This window comes from Motacilla alba, chromosome 4, assembly GCF_015832195.1.
Source record: "Motacilla alba alba isolate MOTALB_02 chromosome 4, Motacilla_alba_V1.0_pri, whole genome shotgun sequence".
In the NCBI taxonomy this organism is placed as follows: Eukaryota; Metazoa; Chordata; class Aves; order Passeriformes; family Motacillidae; genus Motacilla; species Motacilla alba.
In genome coordinates this window covers 70,414,745-70,433,241 of record NC_052019.1, presented here as the reverse complement: position 1 = coordinate 70,433,241, position 18,497 = coordinate 70,414,745, and the positions used below count along the sequence as shown (strand labels likewise).

General features: G+C 44.1%; 1 protein-coding gene across 12 annotated transcripts in view; it reads left to right on the top strand.

Moving 5' to 3' along the window:
* The window catches only part of ANK2 (ankyrin 2), a 277,263-nt gene that overhangs the window by 85,963 nt on the left and 172,803 nt on the right, over window positions 1-18,497 (top strand). For 3 of the 12 annotated variants that reach the window (XM_038134975.1, XM_038134972.1, XM_038134973.1), the window contains exon 1: window positions 5,852-6,077. The exons of 2 other annotated variants lie outside the window; for them this stretch is intronic. In XM_038134975.1, coding sequence (XP_037990903.1) covers window positions 5,997-6,077 — 81 coding nt within the window. In that variant the 5' untranslated portion in view covers window positions 5,852-5,996. Of the gene's footprint in view, window positions 1-5,737; window positions 6,078-18,497 lie in introns of those variants that run through there. 7 more of the 12 variants (XM_038134982.1, XM_038134976.1, XM_038134986.1 and 4 more) reach the window with 5 other exon arrangements.

Sequence of the window (18,497 nt, the reverse complement as noted above, 5' to 3'; positions counted from 1 at the left end):
TTGTTTGATCTACAGCGCGCTGCAACTGAGGGCTGGAATTTCTGCTCCCTGGTCCAGCATGTTTTAAATCTACTTTTTGGCTATTGGTTTGTGTAGCGCTGATTGCTGTGTACGTGCTTGGTGCAGCACTTTGAGCTAGGCAGGCAGCTCTATCTCTGCAGAACTTGGCTGGTAGTTTTAATGTGGAAGTACAGTAGAATCCCAGCAACTCAGAGGTGTCAATATTGAGGGACAAAGTAATGTGGTGTCAAAGTCATGTAGTGTTTCATTAAAATAACCCATTGTTTTAAAGCTAATTTTTTTCTTTTCACATTTGCTCCCTGTGTCTAGGGAGTGTAGTGGCTTGGCTTCAGTAATGAGGAAAAAATAGAGGACGCTCTTTCAGGAAAGAAAAGCATGTCAAATTTGCCTTCTGCATGACTTAATTTTTTTATTGGATTTCAGGATAGGTAGCCTCTGATTCCTTCCAGCCTATGGCACTGCTGACTTGACTTTCCCCAGTGTTTAAAGGCTGTTGTTAAATATTGATAGTTCATTGCTGCTTTCATGGAATGATGCTTTTCTAGAGGACAGAAGCAACAAGGAATAGATCCAAGTGATTAAATATATGTATTTTAAACACATATACAAGTAGTTAACGGTATCAAACCCAGATGTTAAATTTTCATGGTTTGGAAATATTTTCCTTTGAAAGAAGAACCTTTTCTGTAATTCACACTTTAAGTATGACTGTACATTGCCAACTGTGTCAGATGTGACTGATGATGACAGGGTACTACTACCTATTGTTCTTTACACAAGGATGCAGAGACATCCTCTTTGTTTTGAGGTTGCTACCAGCAACAGCTACTCCTGCGAGGAAATGAGTCACCCAAGTGTGTGTGGCATGGAATATTTGCTCTCCTTGTGCTGTGTGGGAGCCAGTGACATCAGGTGTTTGTGCTGCGGAGGTGTCGGGGGTCCATCCCCAGAGACCCTCTCCAGCCTGGTGCAGGAAGAGGGGCTCAGTTCCTCCTGCTGTCCAAGGCACAGGTGCTGAACTGAAGAGATCTGAGGAGCTGTTTTCCTCAGAAATAAGGAGTAAAATAGGGCTGGGATTCCTCATATATTGTATTCCTGCTGGTTTTCCTTTTCAAACATGATTTGTTAAAACAATGGAAAGATGTATCAGATATATTTCTTGGAAGTTGGCTGCCTATTTTTTGGCTGTCCTGCTGTCCTGAGATGATTAAATACCAAGTCAATCATGGCTGCGTAACAGAAATCCAGATTAAATAAACATCACCTTGTTTTGTGTTTTAGATTCAAGCTCTGTAGCATTCCAGTACTTCTTAAATACTTCTTCTACAAGGACAAGGATGAGGGAGAATGGCTTCAAACTGACAGAGTGCAGTGTTAGATTGGGTATTAGTAAGAAATTGTTCCATCTGAGGGCGGTGAGGCTCTGGCTCAGGAGGCTGCCCAGAGAAGCTGTGGTTGCCCCATCCCTGGACATGTCCAAGGCCAGGCTGGATGGGGCTTGGAGCAACCTGGGCTAGTGGGAAGTGTCTCTGCCCAAGACGAGGGAGTTGGAACAAGATGGTCTGTAAGAATTCTGTGATTTTTAATGGATAGCTGCAATGTGGTTGGAGGAATCTGCTTATTAGTGATTTGTCCTTTATGTATATTGAAGGAAAAAGTTAAGGAGCACTTACATAACAGTGTGTAAAAATGCTTATTTGGGTGATGAATGTTATTTTATTTCATCATAAAATTGAAATAATTGTTCAGATTTTTAAATATAATTAAATAGATGCATAGTTTATCTCTTGGCTGTTACAGCTCAGTGTAATGGCTCAGTGGTAAACCATAGGCAGCTCTTTGACCCTCCTGTGCTTTGCTGTGTTGTTGCTCTCTTATCTGGATGGGCCAGATGGCAACTGAGGTTCAGCTCAAGGTAACCAGCAGAAACTCCTGCAGTGGTGGGTCGATAAAATCCCTCATGATTATCTGTGGTGCACTGCTGAGTAGACACAGAGCGCTAAATACCACACATGGTATTTAGAGGGGGCTTTATTAAAACATTGAAGTGACTGAGAGAATATAGGTGTCACCGTTTTAACAGTGACAGTAGCTGCAATTACTCAGCTGGAGTAGCTGAGTACTTTAATGCTTTTAACAACTACTGTTATGTGACAAATGCAGAGGGTTTGCTTTTAGGACAGGCCAAGTGGAGATGGGTCTCTGGAGATCACAGTCCAATCCTTGTCTTGGATCAGGGTCAGCCAGGGCATGTTGCTCAGGACCATACCATGTAAAGTGTTGAGTATCTCTAAGGATTAAGAATTCCTAGTCTAGCTAGGTAGTATGTTTCTTTACTTTTAAAGTGTTTCTTTACTTGCATTTCAATTTGTGCCTGTTGGTGGCTACCACTGAGAAGAGCCTGTCTTGGTCTTTACTCTCTCCTGTTTGTATTTGACACGCTGATAAGATACCCTTGGTCTTCTGTTTCCAAAATGTGAATGTGGAAGTCTTCTGACTTGATGATAACATTGCTTCAATTTTTTTTATGTATAGGTAGTACAGGTGCAGAATACGAAGTAAGGTCAGGATGAAGAAAGATGTGGTTCAACTAGAATATAAAGTCCTAATTTTCATCGTGGAATTTCTGACCATTACAACAAACATCCTGATGGATCTGCTGCTCTTAAATGCAGCAGGAATGGAGCTGGTCTTGTAGGATTAAATTTTTAATTGCAGAAGCTACCTGGAATGCTGATATAGGGAATATAGTCTGTGTCAGACTGACGGTGTAGACATGGCTGAGTTAGTGATAAGCCTGCTGTCTTGCACAGCAGCAGTGACCCAGCTGCACCATCACACTGCTTGGTGCCGGCTGGAGCCACCTGCCAGCAGCTCCAGCAGGGACACTCTCCTTTGCTTTGGGTTTATGCGACAATAGGAATGAGTTTGGGAGTGAGGGTCTGGAAAACAGCCAGGCAAAACTGGGCAAGAAAGCCCCTCCGACTGACCACACTTGGCGAGTTGAAGGGATTCCTGTCTTACCACTGTCCTGAATGCTCATGTACTGCAGGAAGCTTCTGGCAGTGCTTCAGAGAGAATGCCCAGCATGCTGCTCAAGGACTTGGAGGGAGCTGCTTCACACTTCTGCATCCTTTCTTTTCAGCTTTGTAAAGTCAGTTTAAGCTGGGTGGAAACCCCCTTGATGGAAACTGTCTGAAGGGAGGTGATTGTGTGTTGTTAACCTGTTACATGAGGCTGGGGTTCAGATGTGGGGTGGATTAAGGTGAGCCAAGCAGCTGGACCTAGGTGTAATGAATGCAGCCTGGAAACAACATAAGTGATGGGATATATCCGTGGGAAGTCTCCACACTCCAATCCACCTGCTCACCTAAACCCTTATTCATGGGGGCTGTCCCATCATAAAACACCAGCCCTTGCTCCTGGTTCTGTGGGTTCATGAATACAGTTTGGAGATCTGATATCCCCTTGAGAAACTGTTGAGGACTGATCAGGTATGTGAGTGCAGCCCTGTTGCAAGCGAGTTAAAAATTACTTTCTGTGTAATTCCCTGGGTTGGAAGTTCATGTCTATGTTTTTTTTTCAGCTAATAAATTTTGTGAAGGAAATGGAATACACACGCTATAATTTTTTTTTTCCCAACTGCTTTAAATGAGTATGAATGCCTTCAGCATTTCTGAATATTTAGGACTTGCTTGGCTGTTTGGGCGTTTCTGAGGCAGTTTGTGTGGTTCTTAGGGCTGATTTTGTGCTGCTGTTAGACCGGTTGTCAGTTGACACCAGCCGTGACTCCCTGGCTGGTTAGGTTGGGTTGGTTTGGTTTCATGCTGGATTTCTGGGATTGTGGGAAATGAAGAGTACTGCTGTGTTGTTACTGTTTTCTTTGTCTGCACCTAAAGCTTTACTGCCAAAGGTGAATGCCCGGGATCTGAGGAGAGGAGCTAAGAGCAGTTCCGGTTGATGAGGCTGTCATCCTTCAACAAACTTGTACCTGTGAATTTGGGGTGGATTTGTAGCTGGAATACTTGTCACAACAGGCTTTTCCAATGTTTTGTTTGTGGGCACTGTCACACTGTACCCTTGATTCACCAGGGAGATGCGTGACAGTGCAACTCCCATGCACTCATGGAATAGATGGAAAGGTCAGGTGAGAGAGGTGGATGGAAATTGGAAATCCTCAAACTGTGTCTGTCTCACTCCTCCCTCACACCTTCCAGCCTGCACTTAGCACTGGCTGCCTCCCCAGAGTGCTGCCCTTTTGCTCCTCACAGTGACTCCCAGAGAATTCTTCCTTTTACCAGGCATCAAGCCTTCCATCATTTAAGTCTCTCGGGAAAATCTGCTCATTTCCTGGCTACCATGGAAGTCTCTGGCAATCCTGTTTCCTTGCTTTTTCCAGCTTGAAGACTGAGAGTAAATAGAGAAATAAAAATATAATAAGAAGGCCCATCTCTAGGGACAGAGGGACAAGAGATGGATTTGGCAGAGTGAAATAGTTTATTTTTCACCCCCTTTACATCACACGATCTCTGGGTTTTGAGAACCATCATGCATGATTGTTAGTGACGAAAACCATCATGTATGATTGACGTTTGCTTCATCTTTACACTCAGAAATATCAGTGATTTAATTCTTTTAATAGTGCAAGAAACACTGTAAGAAGAAAACACACAATACTTAATTGCCGTATACCTCAGCAATGTGCTTAACCCAAGAATCACTAATTGGGAATAACCAAATGTCAGGCAAAGAGTGTAAATGGCTTAGTTTGGTATGAGAAAGGGCCGGACAGGGGGGTAAATTTGTGCAAAATATGACTAAAATGAGAAATGGAGACGACCTCTCTCTTTCAAATCAGCATCTGTGTTTGTAAGTTGAAAGAATAGCTGCATCTCCACAGGTTCCCCAGATGAATTCCATGGATGTCTGACACTGATAACAAATGACTGTTGTATGTCTTCCCCAAAATCCTTGCTGTGACTGTGATTGCAGCTCTAATTATGGCATAACAGATGCAGTGTTGTATAGCACCCGCCTTCTTCAAGATCTGTAGCTCCCCTTACTTCTACATGAGTTTTCTCATTTTAGTCTAGAATTTACTACTGCTCGCAGTGACAAAGCAGTCGCTCTCAAAGTAAGGAGAAGAAGAAAAGGTTTTGAGGTTGTTACACTGCTCGCATTGTTGTGCTGCAGATGTTCGCTGTGTTTGCAGACAGCGCGATTGTGGGAGAGTGAGTTCATGCCTCACTGGGTCCTTTCCACTTTCTCCAGCCTCTCCTCTGCTGAGTAAGCAGTTAAAGGGAGTTTTTTTCTTTTGTCTGAGAAGAAGGGCGAGTTACTTGGCTGTTTTTTTCAGCTGGAAGTGGAACAGCGTAATTTGTTTTTTTCTTTTTAAAGCGTTCATCAGAAGAAATAGAGGAATACATTTACATGTGAATGTTGCTGTGCTGTTCTTCCTACCCAAGGAGGAGGTGATTTATTTTAGTAATACAAACTAATGCCTGTGTGCTGTGCCACTGTGTCTGCAATGTGTCTGCTTTGGTAGTGACAGTGAGTCGTCTCTCGGATGTTACAGTTGTGGCCAAATACCTCGCTCACGTGAATGGGTTTGGGGACGAGGAAGGTGTGTGAGCAGCATCTGGTACTGCAGGGCTGCCCCATCCCTGCAAGTGTCCAAGGCCAGACGGGGCAGGCTGTCCTAATCTAGTTGAGGGTGTCTCTACCCGTGGCAAGGGGAACTAGGAGATGAGCTTCGAGAGTCTTTTCCAACCCCAGCCCCTCTGCGATTCCAGCAGCTTTTCCCCCCCGGAGCATCACCCCCTGCCCGGGCGCGCCGTCCCCGCCCCGCCGCCACGGCAACGCTGCCGCCGTCGCTGCGCCCGCCCCCGGCCCTGCCCCGGCGGTGCCACCCTCGGCTGGGGCTGGGCGCGGAGCCTGCATGGCACGGCACGGCGCCGGCAGTGCCGCTCGCTAGGATGAACGAGGAGGCGGCCCAGAAGAGCGACGGCGGCGAGAAGTGCAACGGCGGCAGCCAGCGGAGGAAGAGACCCAAGAAGGTGGGAGCGGGACCAGCAGCGGAGCCGGGCGGGGAGCGGGGCCGGGGGTCCTGGAGCCCGCGGGGATGCTCCTGCCCTGCCTCCGCGAGCAGAGGTCTCTGCCCGTCTGTTTCTATGCGGAGTCGACAGCGTCGCGATAAGCGAGGCGGTGGCTGAGCCGAGGCGGTTTTCTGTGGTTTTTGTTCTGTTGAAGTTGGTGTCGTTCGGCAGTGGATGCTGCTCGGCGCAGGTTTCCCTCGGCTGCCCTTTAACAGAGCGGGTGGTTTGTTTTGACAGAAGATGGTATTGGCTCGTGTGCTGCCACACATCCCTTTTCCTTCGAGCTAGAGAGGTGGAGATTTATAAACCTTTGGTTTATTTTTCTGGAGATGTTTCTTAAGGTCATGTTGTAAACAGTCTCAGAGATCCATTGCTGGCTATCGTACCATCTGCGGTAATTTGGTGATGCTAACGACAAATACCTGGGTAAAGATGAGAATTTGTCCAGCCACACCCAGTTGCCAGGGCACTTTCTCTGTGTGTCCAGTCTCTCTGTCACAAACGGTTGATTTTTAAGGTATAGCCTGCCGTGCCCGCTGCTTCAACCCCACGCTTGAGGTAATCTCTTTTTAATGGCTTTATGGCTTTAATTGCAGGCAGCTATTTATTTCTGTTTGGGCTTTCTCTCCCCTTTGGAAGGAGAGATGCCTGTGGTGCTGCATAATTATGACATAAATGGGCTCACCCTTATTCTCCCCTCCCCATCTTTTATGTCAATTGCTATAACCTGAGTTACCACACTGAAATGTAGGGGACTGCTTTCAGGATGAAGAAGAATTGTTTAATCCATACACAGCGCACACTGATGAATTCTTCAGTCCCTCATTTTGCATAGAATTTGCATTTTAACCACTACTGCTCACGAGCAAGACAAATTGCTACAGATTCTAATAACATGCAGACATGTGTTTGGGGACTTCTGCATGGGGTTGGACCTGGTGAGGAAAAGCTCTTTTGCAATAGGTGACACCGTTAGGCCCCTTTTTATCACAGAGGGAAGATCCTGTACCTATAACCACAAGGGAATGAGGGAATGCAGTCTAAGCGAGAATTGGAACAAAAACACCCTCACCCCACCCCGTTGTGCTTGGAATATCGCCTGGATCCCCGCACAGTGGGAGAATTTATATAGCATCTTGGCCTTACACTTGAGCAGAATCTAGTAGCAAAGAGGATATCTGCTTCAGCTCACCTCTGAATTTGAAAGGTTTATTTGAGGGAAATCCATATAAGGAAGCAAGAATCAAAAGATGAAGTGTGTAGCCAATGTTTTAATTGGACTGTTGGGTTCTCTGGAAACAATATCATATTAGGAGAGAGATTTCGAAGGTTCAAGCAGTCCAAGTGCATGTTTGGATTGCTTCTTTTTTAATATTTGTGTTTGTGCTTTCTTTTTTTCCCATTGTTTTCCAAGTAAAGTAGCCCACAGCCTTTCAAGGTTGCAACCACTGCCAAATGAATGCTTGGAAAGCATCTCTTACATTGAGTTTCCATATTCAGAGTCTTCCAACAGCTGATTCATCTTCATTTTTTCAAAAGCATAATAAATGCTTGGGTATCTTCTTTTACAACTAGAAAATATTGATGGGGCATTTTCAGTGGTTGATCTCTGAATTTGGATGCACTAGATGCTGCTGACTCAGGTCGTGTTTTAGATATGCTCTCCAGTCTTCACCATTACTGACTTCACGAGAAAATACAGCTGCCTTTGGTATTTCTTTTAAAATTTGACATATTATTTTCTGAAAACATCAAAATTGGTAACTTTGTTGATGAGGGAGATAGACCCTGGAATAGCCAAGAGTACAAGCATTCCAGGTTGAATTCCTCTGTGTTTTGACGAGGTAGGCACAATTTATTTTGGGAAGGGAGACAGAAGTGCCATGTGCAAGAGCTCCAAAATCCCAAGTAATGTAGCCTGTTTTCAGGTCCTGAACTACTTTTGCTGAACAAAGCTGCATTGCACCAGCCAATATGCCCTCTATCTGTTCTGCGGAAGTTGATCCCTTTTGTGTGGATAATTAAATATTAATTGAGCTAGATGAGTTTGATCTATGTATTGGAGAGGCAGCGGCTGTTCTTGGATTCAGTGTTCAGCTGGATCTTCTGTATTCCGGGAGAGTGTCCTAGCCAGAAAGCCAAGTATGACTTTCTCTAATTTCCAGCTGTACCCCCTTTTTTTAAAAAACAGAAGTGTGCATGCTTTAATATAAGAAGGCTTCAGTTTTGTCCTCATACAGGATGGGAAAAATGGAAATTTTCATAGAATGGGGAAAATGACTACCTGTGCAGAGCCAAATTCCTCATGGTGATGGTTGTGGCTTTGTGTCTTCTTGTGAGTAAGTGGGCTGCCTCAGTAGGTTTGTTAATCCAATGGTAGGGTTGTGGCCAATATTCCTGTGGTGTTTTGCCCCTGTGATAACTGGGATACGATCAAATTTGTCTTTCTGGAAGGAAAGTCCATGTTCACTCAGTTCTGGTATTGGGATGCAGTCATGGACAGAACTTCTTCTGCAGTTGGTGTAACTTCATGGAGGTTGGTGTTGAAGGGGTAATGCCGTGAATCATCTGGAATTTGTCATATATTTGTGTTTTCCTTCTGTCTTTTTGTCAAGTCTGTGGCAAAGGGCTCAAGTGCTAAATTCCTAGAATTCCTTTCAAGGGTGTTTTTTTTTTGTTCTAAAGTGTTTCAGATGAAAACCATCTACTCTTGATCATCATGTGAAAAATGAAGCATGTTCCTATATCTAGTACTGAAAGCACTGATGGCAAAGGGGCCCATAGGAGCCAGAAGTTCTTCCTAAACTTACAGGTTCTTCATAAACCACACTGTTGATGGATCAATGCAGAAATAATCCATTTTGGCTTATTGCAGAATTCCAGTCTTGTTACTCATATTGCTCATTCTTTAAGGAAAATTAAAATCTTGGAATCAGACCCGTAGTGGAGAAGACTTGGAGGAAGCTGTAATGTTGATTTAAAGGAACAGAAATGAGACTTTGTTTTCTAACCTATGTGAGGTACTTCTGGTGGAAGCTGTATGCTTGCTGATGGAATCGTTACAGTGTACAAGCTAATCCTTTAATTTCAATTACTTAAGACTTTTTATTCCATGCATAGGGTAATTGAGACCCATTTTGGAATACGAGTGTCATGTTGGTCACTTAGGTTCAAGAACAAGAATCCCAATGTACTCAAAACGTGCAGAGAGGGATTGCCAGAAGAGTGAGCCTGTCCTACGAAGAATCCAGCGGAGCTTGGCTTTAGTGTGCTCAAGCAAAGGCAACCTGAGGGGAAAAGGAAATGAGGTTCCTCTGCAGCCTTCTAATAGGTTTAATCAGATAAAAAGCCAAGAGAAACTTAATTATGTATGAGATATTATTCCTCTAACATACCGCTGGACTGGGTTCAACTCCTTTGAGGAGGTCCCTCTTGCTCCCATGTTTCTGTGCTTTCCTCTGTGTCATAATAATATTATACAGCGCTCTACTTGGTGGTAAATGTGGCTAGTTAAGTATTTTTAAATGCTTGTTTACCTAGTTATTTCACTCGTGCAACTACCAAGTTCAGTGGAAAATTGAATGCCATCAAAAGAAGGGTTTGAAGTAGTGACCATCTCTCCTGAAATTGGTGTGGGGACTGATAGGATGGCAGTTCCAGTCCTCTGGGTGGTATTTGCCTGAATTGCCCTCATTGCACACTTGCAAGGTCCCGCCGTGCCTTCCCTAGGTGCTGCTCTTGGCCGCACTCTGCTGTGATTACTGGTGACAGAAAAATAGCTGTGGCAGCTGCTCTTGGCTGTGCTGTTGGGTGATCCAACCAGAATGAAACCAGTGTGCCACCTGAGAGAGATGGCATCCTCTAGCTTTAGAAGAAAGGAAGTTTTTCTGCAGTCAATAAACAGTAAATTGAACAGGCAGAGAAGAGCTAACGACAAAAACCACAGGCTTCTCTTTCTTTCAGTAGTAAATATCTAAAAGACTTTATCGCAAAGGAAAAGTGGTAGTTTCAAGCTAACCCAACGCACTGGTGTTCAATATTGCTAATTTTACTGGTAGCACAGCTGCCGTGAGGCTGGAAGGTCTTATTCTTCTTTCAGCTGTGGGAGAGAACTGGAACTGCTTTGCTTTCAAAAGAGCTGTAATCCAATTTACATTAAAGTAATCAGGCAGATACATGGTTCTAGAATTTGCTCTGTAAAGAAGAGAATACATAGAGAAAAAAAATGAACTTTTTAAAAGTAACGGACAGGTTTGTTAAGAATGTTAAGGGTGAAACCAGTTGTATTCCTAAATATCTGCCCTGTGCTTTAACATGGTTTGCACTACCATGAATCTGATGCAACTCCACTGCTATTCTTGCGTTATTGAAATCAGGATTTGCTTGTTCCCTTTGCCTTTTATTCCTATCACGAGTCTTCCAGCACATTTTGTGCCAGGTGTAAAACTAAGATTGTAGCTGCAAATGCTTCGCTGTATTTAGCTCTAGTTGCTATGTGTGGTGATAACTATCCAAAAATGATGTGTATTTCTCCCGCTGTGGGATAGGATGTCCCACCTCTGTGTCCTCGGTTGCATCAGCAAACGCTCCGTGCTCCCATCACAACAGCTCCATGGTGAGTGACACTCTGGGGAAATAATTTCCATTTACTTAGAGCAACAAGACGGGGAAAATAATGATGTGTGCTAGAGCTGAACATCTGAACTCTAGAGCATTTTGTGGCTTTGTGGTTGTTTTTTTAGCATCATAAAGTGTGTAAGACAGAGAGTGCACATGGTTTGGGCCCCATGGCTGAGCCTGGCTTTTCTAGCTCTCTGTGTTCCTGTGTAAGAGGGTCGCTGCAGCCATTACTGTGCTCTACAGTATCCATGCAATGAGCAAGTCTGAGGTCTAACACAACCACTTGGAAGGTTAAATTTGTTAATTGTGGCCTTTAAAGGTAAAATAATACATATTGTTTTAAAAATGTTCTTGTTTTTGTAACAGAGTAATGGAGATCTGCAAAGGGATGGAGTGGTTGTAGTGTATCAGCAGATTTGTGCCAGTGCTGCGTTTCACAGATTAAGTCTGTGAAGATAACAAGGAGGAAATAAATGATCTGGATCAGTGGTGACTCTTGCAGGGAATGGTGTGGCTGGTTGAGCCTGCATCCGCCTGCCGCGCGTTCCGGGCTCCCGATTTATCATTCTCAGCTCTTGCTCATTTCCACCAATGTTTGGCAAACATCAAGTGAGTCAGAGAAGCCAAATCCCTTCTTCTCCAGCCAGCTTCCCTTTCTCCCTGCGGGGTGCCTGGGGCCATCAAGTATTGCACATATTGTATCCTGCTCGTGCATCTTGCAGCCTTGTCACGTGTTCCTGTGGTGACAGGGGCTGAGCTGGGCTTGAAGCTGCCTGTCCTGCCTCTCTGGGGACATTGGGGACACTCTGGAGACAGCCACGTGCTCCCTCTGCCTCCCTGTCCTCACGGCATCCACCTCTCTTACCTGCCTGTCCCTGTCAGAGCTGCCGTGTTTTTGTGCTGCTGTGTCCCTGTCTGCACTGGCCATGCTGTGTTGATGCTTTTGATGACATCTCTGGCTGGGGATGTTTTTTCACTCTACAAATTGAGACTGACATATGCAGCACGTAGATATTTAGGTTAGACACTGGCAGCCCTGGAGCTCTGAAATGCAAGGAACAGAGGGAGGCCAAAAAAATACTAAGATGGCCAGAGGCTTTTCCATTCTCATTTATTTTCCAGAATTAATTATTTCAGAATCTTTCTTAGCTGATTAAGTAGGCTTCTTTTGTCTTGGTGACAGAAATTGCTGAGCTGAAAATTTGAGCTTCCTGTCATTATGCCTCCACTGTGTAGGAATAATCCAGTATTTCTGTTTCAGTAGAAATCTGCAGTACTCTAATTCATTCACTGGGATCCTCATAGTTTTTCATTTTCTCATTTATTTCTACTTCATTTAATTATTCTCTGCCACCAAATGTAGGAGGGAAAAATATTTAAAAAGTAGATGGAGATGGACCAATGTTTAAGGCTCCTTCAGAGTGGTTTCTAAAATTGTGTGAGAGACAGTGAATTACTTCAGGTCAGTTTTGATAAAAAATCATAATTGAAAGGATATGTAACAGATTGTCAAATTCATCTTTCTCTATTTTAAATATTAATTTGGAGGTTGGAAAATGTAGTATTACATCTTTACTTTTTACACAAAAAGGCAGTGTATCCTTTCGGGCATTGGGAGTCAGTTTGGGAATTGATTTGTCTTCTTGAAATAAAAACGTTCCTTGGGCATGCAGCAGTTTAGGGAGAGCAAAGGCAGACACCAACCCAAGTTATCTCACCTCTTCTGTGCTCCTTCCAGCTGGCTGCACTTGGGTTACAAGCAGGTACACAGTTTGTAACCTACTTCTGTTTTCTCTGGGTTTAGCTCACACACACATGCACACGCACACCAATTTAGCCCATGAATGAAGCGCTCTCTGGGGAGTAGGATCCGCTCCGAAGGAAAGCATAGAGTAAATGGCAGTAATTGCAGTTGGAAGTGATTTTCTAGGTTAAACAGTGTACAGGTTTCTGCCACAAGCTGAGTGGTTCGGAAGGGGTTGGTTGCTTTTATTTGTTCCATTCAGGCTTGGCTGCCGTGCATTTATTTTACACTGTAGTACTGGATCTCAGCAAGCAGAGCCTATGGATTTCAACTGGCACCAGGAATGCACAGATTCCTGCAACAGCACAGCTTCATGATCAATTAAATCTGCTAATTGCTCCACTCCTAGGGCTCCTTTATAAGGCAGGGTTTGACGTGTGTGTCAGAGTCACAGCAAAGAGCTTTAGTGATAGTTTTGAAGTGCGTGGATGGAAGTGGGAACTGGTGCTTATAAACAATTTGCACCCTTCTATAGGATGACAATTCTAAACCTTGTCTGTCTGTTCCCATATTAAAAATTGTGCTGCTTTGCTGTCATCAGAAGACTCTGCTAGTCCTCCTTTTGAAAACATTTTAGAAGTCTAATACATCCAGCAGCCTTCAGTATCAGAGCAGATGTCAACGTGCAAATGTCAAGAAACAGTGGCACTTATTCATGGCATGAGCCACTAGCAACCTCGTCTGCCTGTGCTGGTGGGGACATGGGTATGATCTAATCAGAAAGCGAATGAATGGGCATAAACACCAGGAGAAGGAGGCCCAGGGATGTGTTTGTGCACACTTGGGTGTGTGCTATGGTGCTGTGTCCCAGCCTGTTTGTGTGTTTTGCCCCAGCATGGCAACGGAGCACAGTGGGCTCCAGTCTGTGCTGGAGGTCAGCGTGGGTTTGGTACGGCCAGCGGGGCCCTCCAGCTGCCTCAGCTGGGGAGCTGAGCTCTTGTTGCTGTGCACCTCTGACAGGGCAGAGAGGGGTGAAGATCAGAAACAGAAGCTCTGGAATGGGCACAGATTTTCCTATCAATCTGTGATTCATGCTCATTAGCTTTGAAACACTGAAGAAAGGCGCTTTATGAGCTGGCATTTCCATTTGTGCTTTAACTGCTTTGCCCAGGCTGAAGACAGAATGATGACTGCAGCACTCGTGAAAACAATGGGAAGAGAAAGAAGGAACCATGTTCTGTGCCTTGTCTAAAGGTCACTGCCCTGGTTAGAGATCACAGCCTCCAACTCAGCCCTTGGATCCGCTGTTAGCCTCTCATTTGGTGTGAAATACAAGTTCAATGGGTCAAGTGTAGGGTAATTTTCTTTGGTATTATTAACTGTATTATTTTCTTTGGTTTTATTAACTGTAGGTCCGCAGTTTATGGTAATTTGGGGTGGGATGTGGCCAAGCCCATCCCTAATGGGCTACAGCTGTGCAAGACAGGTGAATAATATTAAAGCTGATGAGCCCTGGAGTGCCCAGGGGCGCTGACCAGTCACCAAAGGGAACAGGGGGCACACAGGTGCAGTGCATGAATGATGGAGAGTATAAAAAGTTGGGCTAAAGAACAAGACCTGGCAGACGTTTGCAGCCTTCTGGAGTGGGGTGATGGTGCTCTCTATGGGCAGATGCCTGAAGCCTTCTGAAACTGCATCCTGATATTCCGTGTATCGTGGCCCTCTTGACTGTGGCTTGTGCTGCAACAGGTAACAGCTACCTTCAGCATTGGGGTAAAGGTGTGAATATTCTTTCTTGCACTTTGTGTTCCCCACCTGAAAGACAAGCCAGGCTTTTGTTGTTGCATTCATCTCTAATTAATCTCTTGTAATGGTGCAAGAGGTGTTTCTCAAGGAAGCCACAGCCCTTGCAAAGCTTGTATCCACTGCAGTTGTGTTTGGAGGTGTAAGTGCGTGTGGGCTCGTGGTTAATTATATGTGATGCTGTGTGTTCGTAAATGCCTCCCCCCGCCCCGCTCATCAGCAGAACTGCTTTTTTCACAGCCACATCCCCAACAGAAGCAGCAGGCGCTGGCTTTCAGTTGGAAAACAGCTGCCAGGAGCTCATTATGCACTAATGTACACTTTTAGATTCAAGATTGCTCCTTTGCAGAAGGAGCTTACGAGTGTGGCCCATTCCAAATGTGGCTGACAGCAATTAGGATTGTGATGTACAGTGTGCCTTTCCTAGAAATCATTGTAATCACCAGGTTATACCTCGGAACAGGAATAATGTGGTCTGGATTGCACTTATACAGCACTTCTGTATATGGTATCCCAATTTCTTTCAGTGACTGAGGAAAAAAATCCAGCTGGAAATCTCTTCTGCACGCTGTAGTTTCATCTAAATGGAAACCAGATGCGTTTAAAAACTCCAAACCAAACAATTACTGAACCTAAGTGGTAAATAGAGTTTAAGAAATTCACCTTTTTGATATAACCAAAGTGATGAAGATAGGGTTACAAACTGGTTTGGTATGAGTTGGATTAAGGGAAGCTTCATGTGTTGGATGTTGATGCTGGAGCCCATAGTTAAGGGGCGATTTCCATGGGAAGGCACACCTGAACTGGGACCTTCTTTTCTTTTCTCCTACCCGTCCTCTTGGGAGGATTAAGGTGACGATGAATTTTTTTTTTTTTTTTCCCAACAGGGGGATCAAGCGTGTAAGCTTTTACTGAAACTTTCTGAGAAAATGGGTATAGTTGATCTCCACAAAAGAAAAGCTCTAGTTAATACAAAGGAGACTGAATGCCTCAGATTCCAGTCTTAAAAGCCTCCAAAGTCTTACAATCTCCAGAGGCGATAATGCAGCTGTGGCATTGGTAATTGTGTTTAGAAATAATATCTGAAGGTGATCAGGTTATGGATTTGGGTCTCAGTCCCAAATCTCAGTCTCAATCATGGATTTTGGGTCCAAACCTGAGGCCACAGTTAGACAAATGGTGTGAGGCAAGGCTGCCACCAGGTGAATGTTCTTCCTGGGAAGCAGAGTAAGAAATTCATCTGGGTTGGAGCTCCTCTCTTCTGCCCTGTACTGGATCCAGGGTGGGAGGGGATGGAAATGAGCAGCTGGGAGCATAGAGAAGGTGAGCCTGACTTTTTTGTGAGGGTTTCAGTGCTTGACTAGATCATCAGGGAGAGGTTTTTTCATTATATGGGCTTATAAAACCCCTTTAATAGTACAGCTTGAAAAGCAGGTAATTATTTAGTCCTTTTTTTCTGAAAATGTCTGAAATGTAATTTGCAGGAACATGAAATGAGAGTGTGATTTACATTGCTGTAGTGCTTGGTTCAACCAAGTGAGATTGGACTGCCATTGATGGTGGTGATATTAATATGAACTCATTTTCTCAAACAGCATTTTTCATTATTGCAGCTAATGTGCTGTATGGGAGAAAATTGGTATCACTGCAGGCAATTGCTTTGCAGGGGTTTGCCTGGGGCAGCCTCAGGTGCAAGTGCCAAAACAAGGCTGAGGATCCAGTGATCCTCAGCTTTTCTGCATCTCTCCTCCTGTTGGGGACCATCTCCAGGGGCTTTTATTCCCTTCTTTTTAAAACCCTGCCTCTTCTCTGTACTCTTCCTGCCCTTTACCTTTCACCCAAAGACCTCCTGAGCCCAAAGTATTTTCTCAGGGATTACTCCAAGTATTCAGGTACTCATTCAGGTTGGATGTGCCATGGAAAGTGGATCCTTACCTTAGCTGTGTTCAAATAAAACCCACAGCTCATTTTTAGAGCCTGAGTCAAGGCTTGCTGAACTTCATGGAAGGATTCTATTACCTTCAGTAACTGCTTTTTAATGGCTTTGAAATTCATAACATCAGGAACAAGTTGGATATTTTCTTGTTTACCTTTGATGTTTATGGCTACATGAATAACTGAATTAGGACTGGTTTTCAATAGGCTTAGAGCTTAGATTGATACATTCTGGGTCCAGGTGTTGAATCCTTCTCTGGAAAATTTTTCCTTGTTACCTAATAAAATAATTGGCTAGTTTTATTGTAGTAAGGACAGTCATTAGTCTATATTGGTGTTTGTGGAAAACATCTAGTACTATCAGTCTGTGTCCCAGCGTGTGGCATAAAATCCAGCAGACACATGTGGAAACATGCAGCTTCTTCTCTTCCTGAAACATTTCAACTCGCCTTTAAATACTAAAGGCAGTTGTCAGCTCTGACCTACTGCATCTCAGCAGTGAGGATGGGATCAATCTATCACATACTGCCTTCAGGTGGTGAAATGTATAGGTGGATTATTCCAGGTGGGATTACAAGTGTTTCTTCTGGAGAGAGTTATTTTCACTATTTTTTAAAATGATTTTTTTCTAACCTTCAGAGTTCTGTTTCTCTGTTTTCCTACAAGCCTCCCAGTACTGCTGGAAATCAGGATGAGTTTTTGGCAAGTCAGTTTGTGTCATTGTTTCCAAAATATGAAGTGAAGTTCCTTTTTATTGTGCTTGATCTGAACACTCTGGCGCTGCCCTGTTAGATCAAAGCCCCCAGCTGCAGCAGGTTTGGAAGGTGATTTCACTCAGGCTGTTTCGCTGTTCTGCACTGTTGGAAGCCTTCCTCAGCGTTTTGCTGTGCGGGCAGTGCAGCCTTGAGGATGATCTCAGAGGGGGCACATCCACATAGTGCTCCAAGGACAGCAGGGAGGGTACATTAATTGTGAGATTGTTGGGGACAGTGGCACCTTGTGATGGATTTCTCTCAGCGCAGGCGTGTGTCAAGGGGTAAGGATGATGTCATTGGATGCATGTGTTGACAGAGAATATAGTTAAGATTTATTTACTGTCACATGTGTTTGGTGTCCAGAATTCAATCTCCTCTTGGCTGTGGTTCAGAGCAGTGGGGAGGGCAATGCAGGCAGTTGTTAGCATGAAGTGAGTGTGGAGAGGATGAGCTCCAGAGCTGCACATGCACAGTGGGCTCCTGGTACAGGAGAACTAGAAACAAAATTGCAGAAAAACCTTACAAATAACAGCAGGGATTATTAGGGGCTTATTCTGTTTTCATTACTTTTGGTATTGCAAAGAATTTCAGGAGAGAGATGAAAGAAGCATACTTTGTTTACATTGATCTCATTCAACCTCTGTTAAAGTTGATCTAAATCTTTAGGTTTGGCCTTAAAGGTTCAAATGGTTGCTGAAGCCCTTTGTCCACTCCAGCCGCTGTCGCTTCATGCAGTGCTCAGTGGATTTTTCTCTTGGGTCGTTAAATGCCTTCCATGTATCTGTCTCCTCAAATGAAGAACTATTTCTTCAGCTGTTCTAAATGAAGAAATGTTTTTGTAGCCTCTAGGAACTTAACTGCAGGGGTTTCACAACTGGATTGCTGGCACGTAATGTAGTTGCAGTGAAATAAAATGGAGACTCAGAAAATTATGGGAAGGTTTTAGGGAAAGTAATTGGAAAGCCAAAAAGGAATAACTTTTGAAAAAAGAATTGTCTTTTAATTCTAAAAAATACAGGGGTTTTAACAGCATCTCTCTACTCTGTAGATAGAATTTTGAAAATGCTGTTTATCACCCCTTTCCTTCCTTTCTTCTCCTGACATTTTTACAGAATATGCCCAAAACCTCTGTCTCACTGGCCTCGGCTGCCAGCCAAGCGTTTTGTTCAGAGTTTATTCAAGCTCCTGTCCTTATGCCATTGGCATTGTCACCCCTGCGCAGGTGCTGGGCTCCCTGAGAAGGAGTGTGACAGCAGGCACTGCAAAGATTAATGAGAGCAGCTTCCTTCCCCACCACCTTCCCAGTCTTCAGCAGAAGGGGTGCATTCCCACACCTTCTCTCCTTGAAAAAAATCTCATTTTGGTACATTTTCAGTACATTTTCAGAAAACTTTCAATCTGGGAGCTCCAGTCTCTTGTTTCCTCCTGGTACTGGTGACAGGAGTTTCAGCTCCTCCACAATAAGTGATATATTTTCAATCATTCTTAATTAAGCCAGGTGGTGTTTTATTTGAGGGTATGCCA